Genomic DNA, 21,319 nt, shown 5'->3' with positions numbered 1-21,319 from the left:
ATCACCACCTTTCCACTTGCCCATTTCTCCCACACTTCAGGCACAGCCCTGCCTTGCTTGCACAGCAGACTGAGGGAAGTCTGCCCATAAGTCGCACCTGTCAGACCTGCCCCACGTAGCAGAGCCTCAAAACACCACACAAGTCATCTGCTGAGCCACCAAAGAGATTTTATTGGCTGGGGCTAGGGCAGGGGTGGGCATTCCAGTGGGGAACACAGCCTGTCTGCCAGGCTCCACATCTCTAGTCCTCCTCACCAGCAGGAGGGCTTCAGACAATGCTCTCCTCCACAGCATCCCCAGGCTCCTGCCTCCTCTCCTCACTCCTTACTCCCTCTGCAAACACTCTTTGCAAGGCAACTTTGAGGGAGCATTGGGAGCGGCGCTGCCGGCAGCTGCCCAGCAGGAAGTAAAGGACAGGTCTGATGGAGCTGTTCAGTGAGGCCAGCAGGAAAGGTGTCAGTGATGTCATTTCTGGAAATAATGCATATGAATGTGGAAGATAGAGGAAATCCTCCACAGTGAAAGGAATGCCAAAGACAAAGAAGAGGAGCATGCTGATCAGGACAGCAACATGCAGTTTCCGTGGGTATTGTCTCTGTGAGCCACATCGGAGTTTGATGAAGAGGGCCAGGCTGGAAACCAACATCAGTGATGATAAAATAGTGCAAATGGCAATGGCAACTCCAGGATATGCTCTTTCGCCAGTAGAGCTAAGATACGGTGTGACAGAAAATAGTCCATTGAGAGCCAAGATCATGCAAAACACAATGCCAGAGCAGTGCTTCGGGCGATGGCAGTGGCACCAGGCTGGGAAAAAAACAGCCAGGCTCTGCTCCATGCTCATTGCTGCCAGGAAACACAGGCTGGTGAGGACCAAGTACTGGGACAGAAGTACAACCTCGTACACAAACTGAACGTAAAATGAAATCAAACCATTCAAACAAATGACAGAGAAGCTCAAAACGGCCAACATGAGCAGAAACCACAGGAGGAGCATGCATAAGTCAGTAACAGCTAGAGATTCAGTGTAGAGGGTGAAACGATTCCTCTTCATGGAGCAGCCCAGGAACCACAGGACTAAGCCATTCCCCACAAGTCCACAGAGAGAAACTGCTATGCACACAGCTGCAATTGCCTTCAGTTCAGGTACTATAAAGCAGGTGTGTTCGCTGGCTCCCCCATAGTCCACATATTCGTAAGTCGAGTTGCTCAGAGAGGAGTCTGTTATGATGGTCTCCTCCATGGGCAACGACCCTGCCCTGCGTGGCTGCCTTCTCCCTCTCTCACCACCTCCTAGAAGAGACAAACGGCAGAAGGACTTGAGGCACGTTCGTGTTAGCAACGCTCGTCCCTTTGACCATGATCCCAGGCCAGCCCCAAGCTTCTCCACGAAGGACCTCAGCCGATGTTGTGCCCAGGACAAGCTACCACCCATGCAATTCTCTCCCTAGCCAGCAGGCATCTCCCCCCACCCCCCAATTATTCCTCCCTATGAAGGGTTAATAGAATCTCCCCTCCTGCCTCCTCCGCTCCTCCCCTGTCTCCGCCCCTGCGGAAGAGGACAAACGAGAGCGGCAAGCTGAGGTTGAGTCTAGAGACATTGACACCTGCTGCTATCTTTCAGGGGTATCTGATCACATAAAAGAGACGAGCAGGGGTGTGGGGATGGGGAAAAGGGGGATAAGGGGGGACAGGGGAGAGAAAGGAGGGAAAGAAAACGCAGCAAGTTACCTGATAGGTCCCTGCGCCGCGGGGAGAGCACTTCAAGCCTGCCACAAACCCGAAAGTGCAAGGCACTTTGCCCTCTTTAACAATAAAGTAACTTGCTCCTTGCTCCTTTTCTTGCCCTTTCCTCTCTCCCTATCTCTCTTCCGCAGTCTTTTCCTCATGTTCTTTCTCTCTCTCTCATTCGCCAAACTCTACCTCACCCCATCTCTCACCCTCTGCACCACACGTCCCACAACCCCCACCAGCAGTTGTCTTGCGTGCAAAACAGAGCAGAGGAAGTCTATGCCCAGGCTCCATGTGTCAGACAAGCCCCAAGCAAAAGAGCCCCAAAACACCACACAACTCATCTGCTGAGCCGCAGGAGACAAAGCTTGTTGGCCGGAGCCAGGGTAGGGATGGGCACTGCAGTGGGGAACACAGCGTGGGCACAGCCTGTCTGCCAGGCTCCACATCTCCAGGCCTCACCAGCAGGGCCTCAGACAGTGCTCTCCTCCACAGCATCCCCAGGCTCCTGGCTCCTCTCCTTTCTTGTGCCTTCCTCTTCAAACACTCTTCGCAAGGCGACTTTGAGGGAGCATTGGGAGCGGCGCTGCCGGCAGCTGCCCAGCAGGCAGTAAAGGACAGGTCTGATGGAGCTGTGCATTGAGGCCAGCAGGAAAGAAATATAAAATGGTTGTCTATAAAAATAAGAAAGGAAATTCTCCACACTGAAAGGAAGCCCTAGGACGAGCAGGAAGATGAGGCTGAGCAGGACAGCAACATAGAGTCTCCCTGGGTGTCGTCTCTGTGAGCCATATCGGACGGGCTCCCACCCCTCCAGCCCTCTCCCTAGCCAGCAGCCATCTCCCCACTCTCCGTCCCTGTAAGGGGTTAACAGAATCTCCCCTGCTCCGCTCCTCCCCTGTCTCTGCCCCTCGGGCAGGGCATAAACAAGAGAGCTGCAGGCGGAGGTGCAGCGCAGAGAGATGGGCATTTGCTGCTGCCTTGCAGGGCTCTCGGACCAGGCAGAAGAGACAGGGGGGCTGGAGAAGAGGGAAAGAAAGAGAAGCGAATTACCTGGCTCGGGGTGGTGCAGGTCCCTGCGCCGCGGGGAGAGCGCTTCAAGCCCCGCAGGAAAGCGAAAGCGAAAGGCAGGGAGCAGGCGAGCCCGGGACGAGGAACGCCCCAGCCTGCAGCCCTGGCTGCCAGCCTACCCAGCCCGGCAGCCCCCAGCCCTGCCGTGCCCTGCGCTGCTCGCCATGGTGCAGGAGAGCCGCTCCCGCTGAAAGCGCTGCAGTGCCTGCGCTCGTCCTGCTGCTTGTCCGGCAGGAGCTGCATGCACAGAGCCTCTGCCGAGCTTCCCGGCTCGGCAGGAAAAGCAGGCTGGTGATGGCTGCTAGGGCCTCCCGCTCCACTTCAGCCTCCTTCTTCGTGCCTCACGGGCAGACCTTTGCCCACACATCCCGTGCTGTGGTCAAGGTATTGCCCTCACAGTCTCATCACACCAGTGACAGCTTCCCCTCACATGTCCCATGGGTGATGACCTTGTCAGTAGCAGTTGGCCAAGTCACCTCCTTTGCCTCCTCCTGCCATCCTGCAGCTTCTTTCCTGCAGGTTCTTTCCCCCATGTGAGCGACTTCTGCCTTCCAGGGTGTGTACCTGCTGCTGGACCGAGAGATCCTCCTCAGCTGGGCATCACCAGTGTGTGGGCACCAACCTGCTGATCCTGGTGGAAGTGCCCAGTTCAGGAGACACCTCAGAGCCTGGGTCTGCATTTCAAGAGGGCTGGAAATGGGAGTCAAGATGCAAGACTCTTGTCTCTGCTAAGCTCATCCATCAGATCCATGGAGAGAGCTCACTTTGCTGGCTCTTGAACTTTAAAATTACTTATTCATCAGTCCTCTCCTTTCTGCTCCCCTCTGCTCCCTCTCTCCATCTCTCTCTGTCTCACACAAGGTCTTTCTCAGGTTCCTGCTCTCTTTCTCATTCTCCAAACTCAAACTCCAAGCTCACTCCATTTCTCACTTTTTCCACCACCAGTTCACAGCATCCAACCCCACATTTGAACTTGTCTATTTCTCCATCCCTTTGAGCACAGCCCTGATTTGTTTGCACAACAAACAAGGCGAATTCTCCCCCTGAGCCCCCTGCGTCAAATGTACTGAATCAGGAGAGCCCCAAAACACCACACAAGTCATCTGCTGAGCCGCAGGAGGCAGGGTTTATTGGCTGGGGCCAGGGCGGGGGATGACTACTGCGGTGGGGAGCACAGCATGGGCACAGCCTGTCTGCCAGGCTCCACATCTCCAGGCCTCCTCACAGGCAGGGCCCCAGACACTGCTCTGTGCCTCGGTGTCCCCAAACTCCTGGTTCCTCTCCTTCCCTGTGGTTTCCTCTTGAAACAGTCTTCGGAAGGAGACTTTAACAGAGTCTTGGGACTGGCACTGGCAGCCTCTCTCGACCATGAGGTAAAGGACAGGTTTGATGGAGCTGTTCAGTGAGGCCAGCAGGAAAGGTATCAGTGATGTCATTTCTGGAAATAATGCATATGAATGTGGAAGATAGAGGAAAACCTCCACAGTGAAAGGAATGCCAAGGACAAAGAGGAGGATCACACTGATCAGGACAGCAAGATGAGCTTTCCTTAGGTGTCTTCTCTGCGAGCCACATTGGAGTTTGATGAAGAGGGCCAGGCTGGAAACCAACATCAGCAACAATAAAATGGTGCAACCTGCAATGGCAACTCCAGCAAAGACTGTCTCATAGCTCCTAGCAAAGGCAGGGCCAAGATACCTCGGGATGAAAAACAGGCCGGCGAGAATCACCAGCCCCAAAAACTTAATGCCAGAGTACTGCTTTGAGTAGTGGTGGTGATGCGAGCTGGGAAACAAAACATCCAGGCACTGCTGCACACTCATTGCTGCGAGGAAGGCCAGGCTGTTGATGTGGATGTACTGGCACAGAATTGCAGCTGCAAATACAAAATTCAAGTACAAAGATATCGAATCATACAGGCAAAAGCTGGAGAAGCTCAGGACGGCCAACATGAGCAGGAGAAACAGGAAGAGCATGCAGAGGTCAAGAACAGCTAGATTTGTGATGTAGATGGTGAATGGATTCTGATTCACGTGGAAGCCCAGAAAGCACAGGACTAAGCCGTTCCCCACAAGCCCGCAGAGAGAAACTGCCATGCACACAGCTGCAATCGCCTTCAATTCAAGTAATATTAAGCAGCTGTGATCGCTATTTCCCCCAAAGTCCTCATATCCAGAAGTCAAGTTGTGCAGGGAGAGGTCTGTTGTGATGGTCTCCTCCATGGGGAATGACCCTGCCCCGTGTGGCTGCCTTCTCCTCTCTCACCACCTCCTGGAGAGACAGACAGCAGAAGGAAATGAGGCACGTTCGTGTTATCAGCACTCGTCCCTTTGACCATGATCCCAGGCCAGCCCCAGGCTTCTCCACGAAGGACCTCAACCGATGCTAAGCCCAGGCCAGCCTTCCACCCCTCCAGCCCTCTCTCCTAGCCAGCAGCCATCTCCCCACTCTCCGTCCCTGTAAGGGGTTAACAGAATCTCCCCTGCCCTGCGCCTCCCCTGTCGCTGCCCCTCGGGCAGGGCATACACAAGAGAGCTGCAGGCGGAGGTGCAGCGCAGAGAGATGGGCATTTGCTGCTGCCTTGCAGGGCTCTCGGATCAGGCAGAAGAGACAGGGGGGCTGGAGAAGAGGGAAAGAAGGAGAAGCGAAATACCTGGTTCGGGGTGGTGCAGGTCCCTGCGCCGCGGGGAGAGCGCTTCAAGCCCCGCAGGAAAGCGAAAGCGAAAGGCAGGGAGCAGGCGAGCCCGGGACGAGGAACGCCCCAGCCTGCAGCCCTGGCTGCCAGCCTACCCAGCCCGGCAGCCCCCAGCCCTGCCGTGCCCTGCGCTGCTCGCCATGGTGCAGGAGAGCCGCTCCCGCTGAAAGCGCTGCAGTGCCTGCGCTCGTCCTGCTGCTTGTCCGGCAGGAGCTGCATGCACAGAGCCTCTGCCGAGCTTCCCGGCTCGGCAGGAAAAGCAGGCTGGTGATGGCTGCTAGGGCCACCCGCTCCACTTCAGCCTCCTTCTTCGTGCCTCACGGGCAGACCTTTGCCCACACATCCCGTGCCACACATCCCCCTGCCATCCTGCAGCGTCTTTCCTGCAGGTTCTTTCCCCCATGTGAGCGACTTGTGCCTTCCAGGGTGTGTACCTGCTGCTGGACCGAGAGATCCTCCTCAGCTGGGCATCACCAGTGTGTGGGCACCAACCTGCTGATCCTGGTGGAAGTGCCCAGTTCAGGAGACGCCTCAGAGCCTGGGTCTGCATTGCAAGAGGGCTGGAAATGGGAGTCGAGCTGCAAGACTCTTTTTCTGTGACCCTCGTCCGTCATTTCCATGGAGACAACAAATTTTGCTCTCTCTTGAACTTCCTCAGTCCTCTCCTTTCTGCTCCCCTCTGCTCCCTCTCTCCATCTCTCTCTGTCTCACACAAGGTCTTTCTCAGGTTCCTGCTCCCTTTCTCATGCTCCAGACTCAAGCTCCAAGCTCACTCCCTCTCTCACTCTCTACACCACCAGCCCCACCGCACCCATCACCCCTGTTGGGCTTGCCCATTGCTCCAGCGCTTTGGGCACATCCCTGCCCTGCTTGCACAACGGACCAGGGGAGGTCTCCCCCTAGCGGCCGTGCGTCAGACCTGCCTCGGTCAAGAGAGTCCCAGGACACCACACAGGTCATCTGCTGCGCTCAGGAGACAGAGTTTATTGGCTGTGGCCAGGGCAAGGACTGGCCTTGCAGTGGGGAACACAGCATGGGAACACAGCCTGTCTGCCAGGCGCCACATTTCCAGGCCTTCTCAACAGCATGGCCTCAGACACTGGTCTCCATCACAGCATCTCCAGGCTCCTGGCTCCTCTCCTCTCTCGTGGCTTCATCCTCAAACAGTCTTCGGAAGGCAACTTCGATAGAGCGCCGGGAGCGGCGCTGCCGGCAGCTGCCCAGCAGGAAGTAAAGGACAGGTTTGATGGAGCTGTTCACTGAGGCTACCAGGGCAGATGATACAGTTTCTGAAGTGAAAACAAAAGAATGTGGGAAACAGACAAGACGATTTACAGTGAGGAGGATACCAAGGGCAAAGAAGAAGATCATGCTGAGTAGGGCAGTAACGTGGATGTTCCCTGGGTGTCTTCCCTCCGAGCCACATCGGCTTTTGATGAGCAGGGCCAGGTTAGAAACCAACATCAAGGATAATGAAATGGTGCAGATGGCAATGACAGCTCCATCAAATGCTGCCTCATAGCTTCTAGGACCTATAAACCTGATACGCCTCGGGTAAAACAAAAGCCCAGGAAGAGCCACCAGCACCAAACACACAATGACAGAGTAGTACTTTGGGCAGTGGAGGTTATACCAGGCAGGAAAGAAAACAGCCAGGCACTGCTCCACGCTCATTGCTGTGAGGAAAGTCAGGCTGCAGAGCACAAAGTAGTCACACAGAGTATCAACTGCGACCACAAATCCTGCGTACATCGAAACTAAGTCATTCAAACAAATCAGGGAGATGTTCCAAACAGCCAACATGTGCAGAAGTAACAGGAGGAGCAGCAAGAAGTCTGCGAGAGCTAGATAGAGGGCATAGGTGGCAGAAGGGTTCTGCTTCATGTGGCAGCCCAGGAACCACAGGACTAAGCCATTCCCCACAAGTCCACAGAGAGAAATTGCCATGCACACAGCTGCCACTGCCTTCCATTCAAGTAATACAAAGCAGGTGTCTGTGATGATTTCCCCATAATCTGCATATTCATAAGTCAAGTTGCTCAGAGAGGGGTCTGTTATGATGGTCTTCTCCATGGGCAACGACCCTGCCCTGCGTGGCTGCCTTCTCCCTCTCTCACCACCTCCTAGGAGAGACAGACAGCAGAAGGAAATGAGGAACTTTTGCATTATCAAGACCTGTCCCTTTGATCGTGATCCCCACCAGCCCCAGGCTTCCCCACAAAGGATCTCAACCAGTGCTGTGCCCAGAACAGGCTCCCACCCCAGCCCTCTCCCTAGACAGAAGGCATCTCCCCCCCGTTCATCCCTGACCTCCTACCTCCTGGTGCCTGTCCTGGGAAGGGCACTGCTGCAGAAGCTCCAGCACGCAGAGTCTCTGGGGAGCTTCCCGACTTGCTAGGAAGAAAAGTGTGGTGATGGCTGCTGGGGACACCCACTCCACTTCAGCCTCCCTTTTCATGCCTGAGTAGCAGACCTCTGACCACAGATGACACCCTGTCATCTAGACACTCCCCTCCCAATCTCATCACATCAGTGACAGCTTTCCCTCACATGTCCCATGGACAGTGATCTTGTCAGCAGGACTTGGTCATGCCATCTCCTTCCTACCTTTCTGCCACCCTACTGCACCATCCCTCTGTGTCAGGCTCCTGGCTTACACTTTGTGTACCTGCTTCTTGACCAGGACACCCTCCACACTGGGCCATCACCAGTGTGTGAACATCACCATCACAAGGGCTTCATTATGTGCCTCTGGTGGACGTCCCCAGGCAAGAAGTCTCCTCAGAGCTCGTGTCCAGGGTTACACAAGGCTGGATATGGGACTTGAGCTGCAAGAGTCTTGTCTCTGCCAACCTCATCCATCAGGCCCATGGAGACAGCTCAATTTGCTCTCTCTTGAACTTTCACATCATGTTTTTTCCACTGTCCTTTCCTTCTCTCTGGGTGGGGAGCTGTCAGCAGCACCAGCTCCGCTGCTCCATCAAAGTCACCTTCTGAAGACTGTTTGAGGAGGTAGCAATGAGCGAGGAGAGGAGCCAGGTGCAGGAACCACTTCTGGTCCTTGAGTGCCAGCAGAGTCCCCTCAGCATCAGCCAGAGACGTGTGGCACTGGCCTTGTCTCCACTTGCCGTGAGAACTCACCAGTGTCCAGACACAGCATGGCACGAGAGCTTTGCCCACTGCCTCTAATCACATCCCTGACACCCTCCTGTCTCCTCTGAGATTGTTTTGTGGGGTGCTTTTATCTGCAATGGCTTCCTGTCACACAAGCTCTTATCCTTTAGCACCACAGGCACTTGGCATTTTCATTGCTTCTTTTCTCTCCCTCTGTAATGTCTTCTCCATCATCCAAATACCTCTCACTGGGAGTCACTGCCTATGCTTGTCATCCCCAAGTCTGATGTCCTCCAAGCATGGTTTCGATTTCATGTGGTGAACACATGGCAAGGAACAGCATCCACAGTCTGTTTATGGAGTCCAGCCTGGAGCTTGTAGGAGTTGGAACCAAGGACAGGCTTGAAACAAGGCTGGGAAATAGACTCAAGGTCCACCCACAAGAAGAAGATGGAGGCAGATCATCTGATAGATGCTGTTCCTTTGCAGCTCAGGCTAAACCTGGTTGCTCAGGCCAGGTCTTAACCAGAGCCTCTGATCACATAGGCAGGGGATGAATGGGTGGGGTGGCAGCAAATAAGGCTGCCTCTTGCTTCCAGGACCTTGGAAGAGAGATGCCAAGTGCCTCACGTGGACACTTTACTGTGTGAGGTTGGTCAGCCATGGTTATTCAGCAGGTTATTCATTCCCCTTTCCCACAGGTCTGGGTCTATAAAGCTCAGCTCATCTTTGTCCTTCACCTCCATTGTGACAACCATTTCACACAGCCATCAGACTGGTTTGGATTGGAAGGGACCTCAAAGATCACTTAGGTCCAGCTCCCTGCCATTGGCAGGAACACCTCCTACTAGACCAGGTTGCTCAAGGGCCTGTCTGACCTGGCTTAGAACACTTCCAAAGCTGGAACCTCCACATCTTCACTGAGCACTGAGCAAAGCCCTCCTGCTGCTGCCCACCTGCTGATCAGTGATTTCCTTTTGTTGAGGGTCCCTGGCTGGTTTCTGTTACTTTCTGCCTCCTGTGTTGAGTGATGGAGTTTTCCCCATGCAGTCAAGTGATGCTGCTGGGAACTAACAGGAGAGAACATTCCTCTGCAAAACTGGCCCCAAGCCTTCCTGCTCTGGGACTATGTCCCAGTCACACATGTCCCTGGGTGTATAAGAATCATAGAATCACAGAATCAGCCAGGTAGGAAGAGACCTCCAAGCTCATCCAGTCCAACCTAGCACCCAGCCCTGTCCAATCAACCAGACCATGGCACTCAGTGCCTCATCCAGGCTTTGCTTGAGCACCTTCAGGGACGATGACTCCACCACCTCCCTGGGCAGCCGGTTCAGCATCATCATCCCTCATCATCCTCTCCCTTCCTTAGTCTCCAGGCTAAATGTTTTGTGTGCTTTTGGCTCAGCAGAGGCTATCTCCCATGGTTTAGGGGTGATAGCAAAGCTACCAGGCAGTATGTTCCAAATTTTGGCATGCATTTTGGAGAAGACTCTGTGTGAGGGTAAAGGACCCACAGGGAGAGATGGAAGCCTTGGCTGACCAGGTACACATCCCTCACATGCGAGGATGAAGCTAAGAGGGAGCAGAGGATAAAAAGGGAGTAGCAAAACCAGCTTCTACTGACAAGATCTTTATCCATGGGACATGTGAGGCAAGGCTGTCACTGATGTGATGAGATTGTGAGGGCAATCTCTTGAGGTCGCAGTGTGATCTGTGGTCAGAAGTCTACTCTTCAGGCACGAAGAAAGAGGCTGAAGCAGAGCAGGTGACCCCAGGACCCATCACCAACCTCTGTGTCCTGTCACGTCTGAAGCCCTACTGAGGTCCTGTGTACTGGAGCTCCTGCAGCAGCACTGTTCCCAGGAGATCCACGAGGTAGGAGGCCAGGAATGGGCAGGTCAGAGATGACTCCGGACCAGGGGGAGGGCTGGAGGGGTGGGAGCCTGTCCTGGGCATGATAAGTGACATAGTCCTTGCTGACTTGACCTTGGGCCAGGGAAGTTATAGATTGTATATTAGGATAAAATTATTGCCTGAAAGAGTGGTTAGGCATTGGAATAGGTTACCCATGGAGGTGGTGGATTCACTGTCACAGAAGGTGTTCAAGAAACATGTGGACATGGTACTATAGGACGTGGTTTAATAGCCATGGTGGTTTTAGGTTGGTGGTTGGACTCAATGACTTCTGAGATTTGCTCCCAGCCAAACAATTGTATGATCCATGATAGGGCAGCCTGGGGCTGGTGTGGGGTTGAGGGGAAAGCCAGCGAGTGCTTGGAGCACCAAAGCCTCTTGGTTCCTTTTATTCCTTCACTTTTCTAGGAGCTGTTGGGAGAAAGAGAAGGCAGCCAGCAGGGCAGGTCATTCACCATGGAGGAGACCATCACAACAGCCACCTCTGCAGGATACAACACTAGTCAATATGCAGATTATTATTATGATGATTATGTTTGGTGTCAAATAGTATCTAATGATGTCTTGATAATTTCAGGTGTCTTCACCTGTATCTGCTTCTGTGGGCTTGTGGGCAACGTGGTGGTGGTGTGGCTCCTGGGCTGCCGCATGAAGCGGAACCCCTTCACTGTCTATGTCCTGAACCTGGCTGTGGCTGACTGCTCCCTGCTCCTGATCCTGCTTGCCAAATTGACATTGTACCTTATTGCAGCAGCTTGTTGTATTGATGATTCTCATTTTAGCTTTGCTAATGGCATCCTGTTCATTCTGTTCCTGTTTTGCTACTTTGCTGGCATGTACCTGCTGACAGCCATGAGCGTGGAGCGGTGCCTGGCTGCTGTCTTCCCAGTCTGGTACCGCTGCCACCGCTCAAAGCGCTTCTCAGGGATCACGTGTGGGGTGCTCTGGACTCTTGCTGCACTCTGTGTTGCTTTGGCATTCATTAGTTGTCTAATTTTTGCAGTATGTAAGGAAGTGCTAGACACTTTAAGCTTTGTGAATTTTGTCCTCTTCTCTGTCTTGCCGCTGCTTTCCAACCTGGCCCTGTTCATCAAGCTCCGATGTGGCTCACAGAGACGACACCCAGGGAGACTCTATGTTGCTGTCCTGCTCAGCCTCATCTTCCTGCTCGTCTTGGGGCTTCCTTTCAGTGTGGAGATTTTCATTTTTTTTCATGCACAATCATTTTATATTTCTTTCCTGCTGGCCTCACTGAACAGCTCCATCAATCCTGTCCTTTACTTCCTGGTGGGGAGCTGCCAGCAGCACCAGTTCCAGTGCTCTGTCAAAGCTGCCTTCCAAAGACTGTTTGAAGAGGAAGCCACAAGAGAGGAGAGGAGCCAGGAAACTGGGGAGGCCGTGATGGAGACCAGTGTCTGAGCCCCTGCTGTAAGGAGGCCTGGAGATGTGGAGCCTGGCAGACAGGCTGTGCCCACTGTGCTCATTGCACTGTTCCCCACTGCAGTGCCCATCCCTGCCCCAGCCCCAGCCAATAAACTCTGTCTCCTGTGGCTCAGCAAATGAGCTGTGTAGTGTTTTGGGACTCTCTTGCCTGGGTTATGTATGACACATGGGTTCTCGGGGGAGACCTGCCCTTGTCTGTTATGCAAGCAAGGCAGGGATGTGCCCAAAGGGTTGGAGCAATGGTGTTGGGTGCTGTGAGGTCAGTGGTGTAGAGAGTGGTAGATAGGGTGAGCCTGAGTTTGGAGAATCAGAATGAGAAGTAACCTGAGAAACAGTGTGAAAGAAATGGAGAGAAATAAAGAGAGAAAGGGAGGAAGAAAGCAATAAAAAAAGGAAGAAATCAAGAATGAAACAGAAAGAGACAAAGCAGTAATAGAACATTACAAGGAAACAGCAAATTGTGCTGATGGATGAGGCCTGCAGAGACAAGAAGCTGGCAGCTCAGGTGCCATTTCCAGCCCTGTGGAAGCACAGACAGGAGCTCTGAGGCTGCTCCTCACCTGGGGGCTTTCACCCGAGGCAGCAGGTGAAGCCCTTATGCTGTCGATGTGCACACACTGCTGATGGCCCAGTGTGGAGGGTCTCTTGGTCCAGCAGCAGGTACACACACACTGAGCCAGAAGCCCCTCCCATGGTGGGATGAAACTGGAGGGCGTCGGGAGGAGGTAAAGTGGGTGGCATAGCCACTGCTGCTGACAAGATCATCCTCCATGGGACATGTGAGGGGAAGCTGTCACTGATGTGATGAGATTTTGAGGGCAATTTCTTGAGCACGGAATGTGATCTGTGGTCAAAGGTCTTCTCCTCAGGCACGAAGAAGGAGGCAGAACAGGTGTCTCCAGCAGCCATTGCCAATCTCTTTGTCCTGTTTGGGATCTGCAGAGAGTCCCTGCGTGCTGGATCTGCAGCAGTACCTCTCCCAGGAGCACCAGGAGGTCAGAGGTTGGAGACAGGTAGGTGTATGATGCTTTCTGATGTGGGAGAGGACTGATGGAAAGAGAGCCTGTCCTGGGTGCAACAGGAGCCGAGGCTCCTCACGAGGAAGCCTGAGGCTAGTGTGTGGTTGTGGGGAAGGTGGTGAGTGCTGGCAGTACTGAAGGCCCTCATTTCCTTCTCCTTCCTCGTTTCTCCTGTGAGGTGCTGGGAGAGGGAGAAGGTGGCCAGCCAGGGCAGAGTCATTTGCCATGGATGAAACGATCACAACACAGGCCTCTCTGAGCAACACGACTTCTGGACTCACAAATCCTCAGGAGTTTGCTTACGACCCCTGTGAAAGACCAAGTCATGACATCTTGATAATTTCGTGTGTCTGCACTTTCATCTCTGTCTGTGGACTTGTGGGCAACGTGGTGGTGGTGTGGTTCCTGGGCTGCTGCATGAAGCAGAACCCCTTCACTGTCTATGTCCTCAACTTGGCCATTGCTGACTTCTCCCTGCTCCTGATCCTGCTCGTTAACCTGTTGCTGCACTTCATTATTTCACCTGAGTATTGCATTTCCCATTATGTCTTTTTCATGATCAATTCTATCCTCTTCATTCTGTTCCTGTTTTGCTACTTTGCTGGCATGTACCTGCTGACAGCCATGAGCGTGGAGCGGTGCCTGGCTGCTCTGTTCCCACTCTGGTACCGCTGCCACCGCCCAGAGCGGTTGTCAGGCATCCTGTGTGGGGTGCTCTGGACTCTGGCTGCACTTTTTGCTACTTTGCTGTTTGTTGTATGTTTTTTCCATGAAAGCTGCCAACAACTGTTCTATGTTTTAAGCATTGTGAACTTTGTCCTCTTCTCTTTCTTCCCGTTTCTTTCCAACCTGGCCCTGTTCATCAAGCTCCGATGCGGCTCGCAGAGACGACACCCAGGGAAGCTCTATGTTACTGTCCTGCTCAGTGTCACCTTCCTGTTCATCTTGGGCTTTCCTTTCAGTGTAGAGGCTTTCATTGCTATGTATTATCCACGATCTTACTACATTTCTTGCTTGCTGACATCACTGAACAGCTCCATCAATCCTTTCCTCTACTTCCTGGTGGGGAGCTGCCGGCAGCGCCGCTTCCAGTGCTCCCTCAAAGTCGCCTTCCGAAGGTTATTTGAAGAGGAAGCCACAAGAGAGGAGAGGAGCCAGAAGCCTGGAGATGCCATGGTGGAGAGCAGCGTGTGAGACCTGCCTGGTGAGGAGGCCTGGAGATGTGGAGCCTGGCAGACAGGCTGTGCCCCACGCTGTGTTCCCCACTGCAGTGCCCATCTCTGTGCTGGCCCCAGCCAATAAACTATCTCCTGTGGCTCAGCAGATGACTTGTGTGGTGTTTTGGGCTGTCTTGCCTGGGGCAGATCTGATGCCTGGGACTCAGGGGAAGAATTCCTCTGGTCCGTTGTGCAAGCAAGGCAGGGATGTACCCAAAGGGTTGGAGAAATGGGCAAGGCCAAAGGTGGCAATGGATGCTGAGGACTGGTGGTGTAGAGAGTGAGAGATGGAGTGAGCTTGGAGCTTGAGTTTGGAGAATGAGAAAGAGACAACCTGAGAAAGAGACTGAGAGAGAGGAGGAGGAAAACAGAAAGGGAGAAAAAGAAATAAAAAGAACAAAGGAATGCTTAGAACTGGGGAGTTACAAGGAAACAGAGAGCAAAGTGAGCTGTCTCCATGGTGCTGATGGATGAGGTTTGCAGAGGCAAGAACTTTGCAGCTCAGGTCCTGTTCCTTGTCCTATGGAAGCACAGTCACAAGCTCTGAGGCTACTCCTCACATGAGGACTTTCAGCAGAGGTAGCAGGTGAAGCCCTTATGCTGTTGATGTCCACACACTGCTGATGGCCCAGTGTGGAGGGTCTCATGGTCAAGCACCAGGGTTGTGGCATGGAGGGATGATGCAGTAGGATGATGTGAGGGCAGGAAGGGGCTGACATGACCAAGTCCTACTGACAAGATCGCCGTCCATGGGACATGTGAGGGGAAGCTGTCACTGATGTGATGAGATTGTGAGGGGTGAGTTCTCACCACAGGGCGTGATCCCAGGCATGAAGGAGGAGGCTGGAGCACAGTGGCTGGCCCCAGCAGCCACTGCCATCACTTCTCTGCTGTCAAGCCTGGAAGCTGCACAGAGGCCCCAAGTGCTGGAGCTCCTGCAGCAGAACTCTTCCCAGGTGCACTAAGAGGTGGGAGGCTGGGGATGGGTAGGTGGGAAATGCCTTTGGAACGGGGAGAGGCCTGGAGGGGCAGGAGCTCACCCTGAGCACAACAAGGCTTGAGTTCTTCATAGGACAGCCTCAGGCTGGTGTGGGGCAGTGGGATCCCAGGATCCCAGGATGTTAGGGGTTGGAATGGACCTCCAGAGATCATCGAGTCCACCCTCCTGCCAGAGCAGGACTGTAAAATCTAGCTCAGGTCACACAGGAATGCATGGGGAAAGATGGAATGCTGGAAGAGCTGAAGCTTCTCATTCCCTTCTTCTTCCCCATCTCTCCTAGGAGGCGGCAGGGTCGCTCCTTGTGGAGGAGAGCATCACAGCGCAGCGCTCGCTGAGCAGCATGCCTTCTGGACCTGCAGATTCGCAGGGACTTAGCCACGCTCCCTGTAAAAGCCCAAACCCTTCCCTCCTGATAACATCACGTGTCTTCACCTGCATCTGCTTCTGCGGGCTTGTGGGCAACGTGGTGGTGGTGTGGCTCCTGGGCTGCCGCATGAAGCGGAACCCCTTCACTGTCTACGTCCTGAACCTGGCCGTGGCTGACTGCTCCCTGCTCCTGACCCTGCTTGTCCTTTTTACCATATTCACGACTTCAACAGAATATTGTCAGTTTAGTGATGCCCTTTTGCTGAGCATCGGTATCATGGTTCTGCTGTTCCTGCTTTGTTATTTGGCTGGCATGTACCTGCTGACAGCCATGAGCGTGGAGCGGTGCCTGGCTGCTGTCTTCCCTGTCTGGTACCGCTGCCACCGCCCAAAGCGGTTGTCAGGCATCCTGTGTGGGGTGCTCTGGGCTCTGGCTACACTTCTTGTTCTTCTGTCGTTTCTGGTTTGTGCTGCTACTGATAGCTGTGTCAAAGTATTTGGTGTTTTAAGCATTGTGAACTTTGTCCTCTTCTCTGTCTTGCCGCTGCTTTCCAACCTGGCCCTGTTCATCAAGCTCCGATGCGGCTCACAGAGACGACACCCAGGGAGACTCTATGTTGCTGTCCTGCTCAGTGTCACCTTTCTGGTCATCTTTGGGCTTCCTCTCAGTGTGTCAAGTCTCCTTCCTGTTTTTAATCCAGAATGTGTTTATATTTCTTGCCTGCTGGCCTCACTGAACAGCTCCATCAATCCAGTGCTTTACTTCCTGCTGGGCAGCTGCCGGCAGCGCCGCTTCCGATGCTCCCTCAAAGTCGCCTTCCGAAGACTGTTTGAAGAGGAAGCCACAAGAGAGGAGAGGAGCCAGGAGCCTGGGGATGACATGGTGGAGACTAGTGTGTGAGACCTGCCTGGTGAGGAGGCCTGGAGATGTGGAGCCTGGCAGACAGGCTGTGCCCCACGCTGTGTTCTCCACTGCAGTGCCCATCCCTGCCCTGGCCCCAGCCAATAAACTATCCCTGTGGCAGATGAGCTGTGTGGTGCTGTGGGGCTCTGTTGTCTGGGGAAAGGCCAACAGAAGGCCCTGGGGGAACTTTGTGCCTCTCACTTTGCGCCTCTCACTTTGTGCTCAGGGTGGGTGAAATATTGTCTGAGTTAGCTCAGAGAGGTGGCAGGTGCCCAATCCCTGGAACCATTCCAGCTCAGGTTGTCTGGACCTGTGCTGTAGTTGAAACTGTCCCTGATGACTGCAGGGAATTGGAGGAGGTGACCTTGAAGATCCCTTCTTAGCCAAAACAACCTTATTTATCTATGGTGTCTGGGGTTCAAGCAAGGCAGGGCTGTGCAAGGACTGCCAACACAGGCGAGCCATGGGGACCACCCAGGTATCCTGCCAGCATCCTGGCACCTGTCAAGAAGTGAAAGACTGACAGAGTAGAGCCAATTGCTGCTGTGCCAAGCACCAGTGTGGCTGCTGTGTAGAGTCATGCAGTCCCCTCCTGACCCTGGAGGTTCAGCATGGAGACATTGTGATGACAGAGCTGCCCATGCCTCTACATCTGCTGCCTCCCCAACAAGAGGTTGAAGGTGATGATTCCTAAGAGAGCCAAAGGCTACTGGAAGCCATCAGAACACTTCTATGAACAGATTCTACCTGGCAACTTGCCTGCACCAATATCCCCCTCCCTGCCCAGATGAACCCATCTCTGTATGGATTCCCCTCCAGTAGGACCAGCAACTCCAGACCCCACAGCCAGGCTCAGAGGGCTCCCGAGGCACAACCGGTATGGTACCTGTGGTGGTTTGATGACTATCTGTGAGGTTGGTGCCTCTAGATGGCAGAAGAGTGGCATGGATGTGACATCCTCCTTCTGTAGAGTTGTCGGCAGAGCCCAGCTGATGGGAAGGGCAACAAACCCATCATAGAACAGTTTAAGTTGGAAGAGAGCTTTAAGATCATGGAGTCCAACCCTTAATGAAGCACTGCCAGGGCACCACCAAACCATTGCCCTCAGCACCACATCTCCACAGCTTTGAAACCCCTCCAGGGATGGGGACTCCACCATTGCCTTGGGCAGGCTGGGCCACATCTTGACAGCCCTTTGGGGGAAGAAATTGTTCCTCACTTCCAGGCTAAACCTCTCTGGGACCTTTTCCTCTCATCCTGTCGTTTGTTCCTTGGCAGAAGATCCCAACCCTCACCTGGCTCCAGCCTCCTTTCCAATGCTGCCTGGGATGCTTGCAGTTAGCAGAGATGTATCTCGCTGTAGGAAGCCTCCAGCTGAACCAAACCAGGGCAGTGGAGACTCCCATGTGTGCTGACAGCTTTCCTCAGGAACAGCACCTTCTTGTAGGGTGCAGGGCAGGCAGAGAGCGAAGAGCAGTGAAAAGACCAGGACGAAGGGACCTCACAGCATCCCACCAGAGGGGAGACTGCTGGGAAAGAGGGGAGGAGGCACAAAGCCTGACAGGGGCCATGATGCCATTTGCAGGGGGCAGGGAAGCCTGTACTCACCCACCCACTTCCCTGCCTCTGAAGTTGTCCATCCTTTGCCCACTCCTTTAAATCTAAGGCTAATAAATATGCCACTGCTTTTAGAGAGGAAAACAGAAGTATAACTCGTGGGTGGTGAGTCATGTGAAGGCACATGAGCAGATAAAAGATCTAAGAAGAGTTTATTATCAGAGGTTTTACAGATCAGGGCAGGAGTATTGAATGGTTGGGGTTTATTTCTCCATCAAAAGGTCACTGTCTCCTTTCCAGTTCCCTCTGTCACAGGATCCTGGAATCACAGACTGGAGGGAATTGGAAGGCAGCTCTAGAGATCAGCCAGTCCAAGCCCCCTGCCAAAGCAGGGCACCCACAGCAGCTTGCCCAGCAGCACAAGGCCCAGGGCCACTTGCAAGCTCTCCACACAAGCAGACTCCACAACCTCTCTGGGCAGCCTGCTCCAGCCCTCCAGCACCCTCACACCAAACAAGCTTCTCCTCAGCCTCACATGCAACCTCCTGCACTCCACTTTGTGCCCTCTGCCCCTTGGCCTGGCCCTGGGCACCACTCACAAGAGCCTGGCCCCAGCCTCTTGCCCCCCACAGCTCCTTTAGCTGTTGCTGAGCACTGAGCAGATGCCCTCTGGGGCTGCTCTCCTGCAGGCTCCACAGCCCCAGGGCTCTCAGCCTTTGCTCCTCACAGAGCTGCTCCAGGCCCCTCAGCACCTTCAGAGCCTGCCCTGGAGTCTCTCCAGCAGTTCCCAGTCTCTCTGGAGCTGGAGAGCTCAGAACTGGACCCAGGAATCCAGCTGCAACCTCACCAGGGCAAAACAGAGGGGCAGGAGAACCTCCCTGGACCTGCTGGCCACACTCTTCCACATAGCAAATCCAGGCTTTAGAGAGTCTCCATGCAGGGAGCTGAGCTTTGGGGTTGTTTTGTTTTAACACCACCCCTCTGAGGAACAGAGACAGCAGAAATGGAGGCAGACCTCAGGACACGGTTGCGAAACGATGTTTGCTGGAGAGAACCACTCAGACCATCCAGAGAAAAGGAGGAGGAACCACGAGAGGCAGTTCCAGTCAAAAGCTCTCAGGTGCAGATGATGACCTACAATATGTGCAGACAACCCTCAGGTTGCCACAGAAGGGATTAATTTTGGGGAAAGCCTTCCAGGGGCCATTCCAAGCACTTGCCTGGACTGGAAGCTGGATGCAATGTTTCCTCTTTGCATGTGTCAACACCCACAAGGATTTTGCCCAGGAGTTGTTCTGCTGTGCCAAGCTTCTCTTCTCCTCTCTTCAGCAGAGAGCCCAAAACCATGCCAGGAGATAAGAGCCTCCACTGCTCTGTTTTGACAGTGCACAGGGTGGAGCAACATCATGTTTGAGGTAGGGAGAGCTCAGAGCTCTTGGGTAGGGTGGACTCAGAGTAAAGGTTCCAAAGCAAAAGGTTTAGAGGAGCATTTCACCCTGCTGTGCCCTGTCCACCCCAGGCAGGAGGTTCCTTCCCACCCAGCACATTGCCATAGGAAAGGAAAATCACAGAGTCATTTTGGTTGAAAGAGATCCCCAAGACCATGAGCCCAACCCTTCACCCAGCACTGCCAGAGCCCCACCAAACCATGGCCCTCAGCACCACAGCTCCATGGCTCTGAAACACCTGCAGGAATGAGGACTCCACCACTCCCTGGGCAGCCTGGGACAGGCCTGGACAAGCCTCAAGGGCAAGAATTTTTTCCTCATGTCCAACCTAAACCTCCCCTGGGGCAACTTGACACAGTTTACCTCCTGTCCCATCACTTGATCCTTGGCAGCAGAGCCCAACCCCCAGCTGGCTCCAGCCTCCTTGCAGGCAGCTGCAGAGAGCCAGAAGCTCTCCCCTCAGCCTCCTTTTCTCCAGCCTCAACACCCCCAGCTCCCTCAGCTGCTCCTCACCATTCCTCTTCTCCAGACCCTTCCCCAGCTTCCTTGCCCTTCTCTGGACCTGCTCCAGTCCTTCAATGTCCAGGTGTGAGTGAGGGACCCAAAACACTCCCCAGAACTCACAGGATCTGTGCTCTGGTTTCTCTAGTTCTGTTGTGTTGCTTTTAATTCTGCTCAGCTACAGCCAGACCCACACTGACACCACCTGCTCGTCTTGCCCTGAAACTCATGGGATGTCTCCACCTCCTGAGGGTCTTCTCTCAGGGAGGGGCTGCAGAGGTTTAAACATTCATTTCCATTGGGTTGTCTGTGGGAGCTTTGCCTCCCTTTAGGGGCTCTGTTATATCTTCAAAAGCCCCCTGGGAAGAAACCTTACCAGAGAACGTGAACCTATTTGCCCAGCTCCCAAGGAAGAAGAAGACAGGGGTGATGGTGCTGTTCACACAGGCCAGCAGGAGAGATGTGTCAAAGGCAAAACCAGACAAGTCAAACAGCCTCAGCAGGAGCCAGCACCAAAAATCAGCAGTCAAGAAGGGGAAGAAGATGACAGTTATCAGGACCACAACACAGAGCTTCCTTGGGAGGTGTTGCTGAGAGCAGCACAAGACCCTGGCAAGCAGGATTAGACCAGAAATAGACAGGATAAGCACTGAGAAGAAGTAACTCAGGATGAGGACCATGACTGCTGCAGGGTAGAAGTAAAGGGTCATGATGAGGATGAAGGAAAGGGTTCAGAGCAGGGCACACACAATCAGTGGCAAGTGGCAGTGGCAGGGGCAGCAGGATGAGGGGAGGGTGGACAGAGTTACCACGGCACTGAAGGCCACCAGGAGGTAGATGCTGGCGGTGAAAGTGAAGAGGATGGTGATGTTCAACAGAGTTGTCACATCCTGTGAGCCCAGCCTGCAGCAGAGGCACTCTGGGGTGTAAAACATCAGGAGGGCAGTGGTGATGGAGAGGAGGAAGGCAGAGTTGGCAGTGGTCAGGTTGAGGACATAGACGGTGCTGGGGCTCCTGCAGGCACGGCAGCAGAGGAACCACAGCACAGCTCCGTTCCCTGCCAGCCCGCAGGAGCAGGCGAGCAGTGTGGCAGCCACTCTGCTGAAGTGACCAGCTCCACAGTCACTCCAGGTGTGCTCATCATCCCCCAGGCTGTGGTGCCAGCTGCTGTTATACACCGTCCCGTTGGGCTGGTCCTGGCAAGCAGAGCTGGCACCTTCCATGGCACAGAACAGTGTGCTCATTATGAAACTTCTGCTGCTTGTCTTTCTTCCTCACAACTGGAGGGATAAAAAGAAACAGAGATATGTTAGCTGCTCTGCTGTTCCAGGCTGTT

The 21,319-nt window shown here is 53.9% G+C and overlaps 7 protein-coding genes across 8 annotated transcripts; 3 read left to right on the top strand and 4 right to left on the bottom strand.

Moving 5' to 3' along the window:
- Positions 1 to 159: 159 nt before the first annotated feature.
- Positions 160 to 5,950, bottom strand: LOC135186060 (mas-related G-protein coupled receptor member X1-like). Of its 2 annotated transcripts, none has more exons than XM_064163438.1 (3): positions 5,456 to 5,950; positions 2,194 to 2,363; positions 160 to 1,293 (listed from the first exon to the last, which is right to left on the bottom strand). In XM_064163438.1, the coding sequence occupies exon 3, from the start codon at positions 1,241 to 1,243 to the stop codon at positions 269 to 271; it is 975 nt and encodes a 324-aa protein (XP_064019508.1). In that variant the 5' UTR covers positions 1,244 to 1,293; positions 2,194 to 2,363; positions 5,456 to 5,950; the 3' UTR covers positions 160 to 268. The 2 variants fall into 2 exon arrangements, with proteins under 2 accessions (XP_064019508.1, XP_064019507.1); XM_064163437.1 differs by lacking the exon at positions 5,456 to 5,950 and adding an exon at positions 2,785 to 3,058.
- LOC135186059 (mas-related G-protein coupled receptor member X1-like) lies at positions 3,907 to 6,316 on the bottom strand. The gene is made up of 2 exons (XM_064163436.1): positions 5,990 to 6,316; positions 3,907 to 5,073 (listed from the first exon to the last, which is right to left on the bottom strand). The coding sequence occupies exon 2, from the start codon at positions 5,022 to 5,024 to the stop codon at positions 3,930 to 3,932; it is 1,095 nt and encodes a 364-aa protein (XP_064019506.1). The 5' UTR covers positions 5,025 to 5,073; positions 5,990 to 6,316; the 3' UTR covers positions 3,907 to 3,929.
- Positions 6,317 to 6,589: 273 nt separating this feature from the next.
- LOC135186376 (mas-related G-protein coupled receptor member X1-like) lies at positions 6,590 to 7,570 on the bottom strand. Its single transcript, XM_064164026.1, has 2 exons — positions 6,847 to 7,570; positions 6,590 to 6,786 (listed from the first exon to the last, which is right to left on the bottom strand). Exons 1-2 carry the CDS (start codon positions 7,568 to 7,570, stop codon positions 6,590 to 6,592), a joined length of 921 nt encoding a protein of 306 aa, XP_064020096.1.
- A 3,414-nt stretch (positions 7,571 to 10,984) lies between these two features.
- On the top strand, positions 10,985 to 11,947 carry LOC135186375 (mas-related G-protein coupled receptor member X1-like). Its single transcript, XM_064164025.1, has one exon. It carries the CDS (start codon positions 10,985 to 10,987, stop codon positions 11,945 to 11,947), a length of 963 nt encoding a protein of 320 aa, XP_064020095.1.
- Positions 11,948 to 13,215: 1,268 nt separating this feature from the next.
- Positions 13,216 to 14,184, top strand: LOC135186374 (mas-related G-protein coupled receptor member X1-like). Its single transcript, XM_064164024.1, has one exon. It carries the CDS (start codon positions 13,216 to 13,218, stop codon positions 14,182 to 14,184), a length of 969 nt encoding a protein of 322 aa, XP_064020094.1.
- Positions 14,185 to 15,547: 1,363 nt separating this feature from the next.
- On the top strand, positions 15,548 to 16,474 carry LOC135186373 (proto-oncogene Mas-like). The gene has a single exon (XM_064164023.1). The coding sequence runs from the start codon at positions 15,548 to 15,550 to the stop codon at positions 16,472 to 16,474; it is 927 nt and encodes a 308-aa protein (XP_064020093.1).
- Positions 16,475 to 20,264: 3,790 nt separating this feature from the next.
- LOC135186372 (proto-oncogene Mas-like) lies at positions 20,265 to 21,227 on the bottom strand. Its single transcript, XM_064164022.1, is given in 1 exon segment — positions 20,265 to 21,227. A coding segment is annotated over 1 exon segment (963 nt).
- Between the last annotated feature and the right edge of the window lie 92 nt (positions 21,228 to 21,319).

The sequence above is a fragment of the Pogoniulus pusillus genome, chromosome 24, assembly GCF_015220805.1.
Source record: "Pogoniulus pusillus isolate bPogPus1 chromosome 24, bPogPus1.pri, whole genome shotgun sequence".
Lineage (NCBI taxonomy): Eukaryota > Metazoa > Chordata > Aves > Piciformes > Lybiidae > Pogoniulus > Pogoniulus pusillus.
Note: the sequence above shows the minus strand (reverse complement) of the source record. Positions and strands in the feature narration are given on the sequence as shown.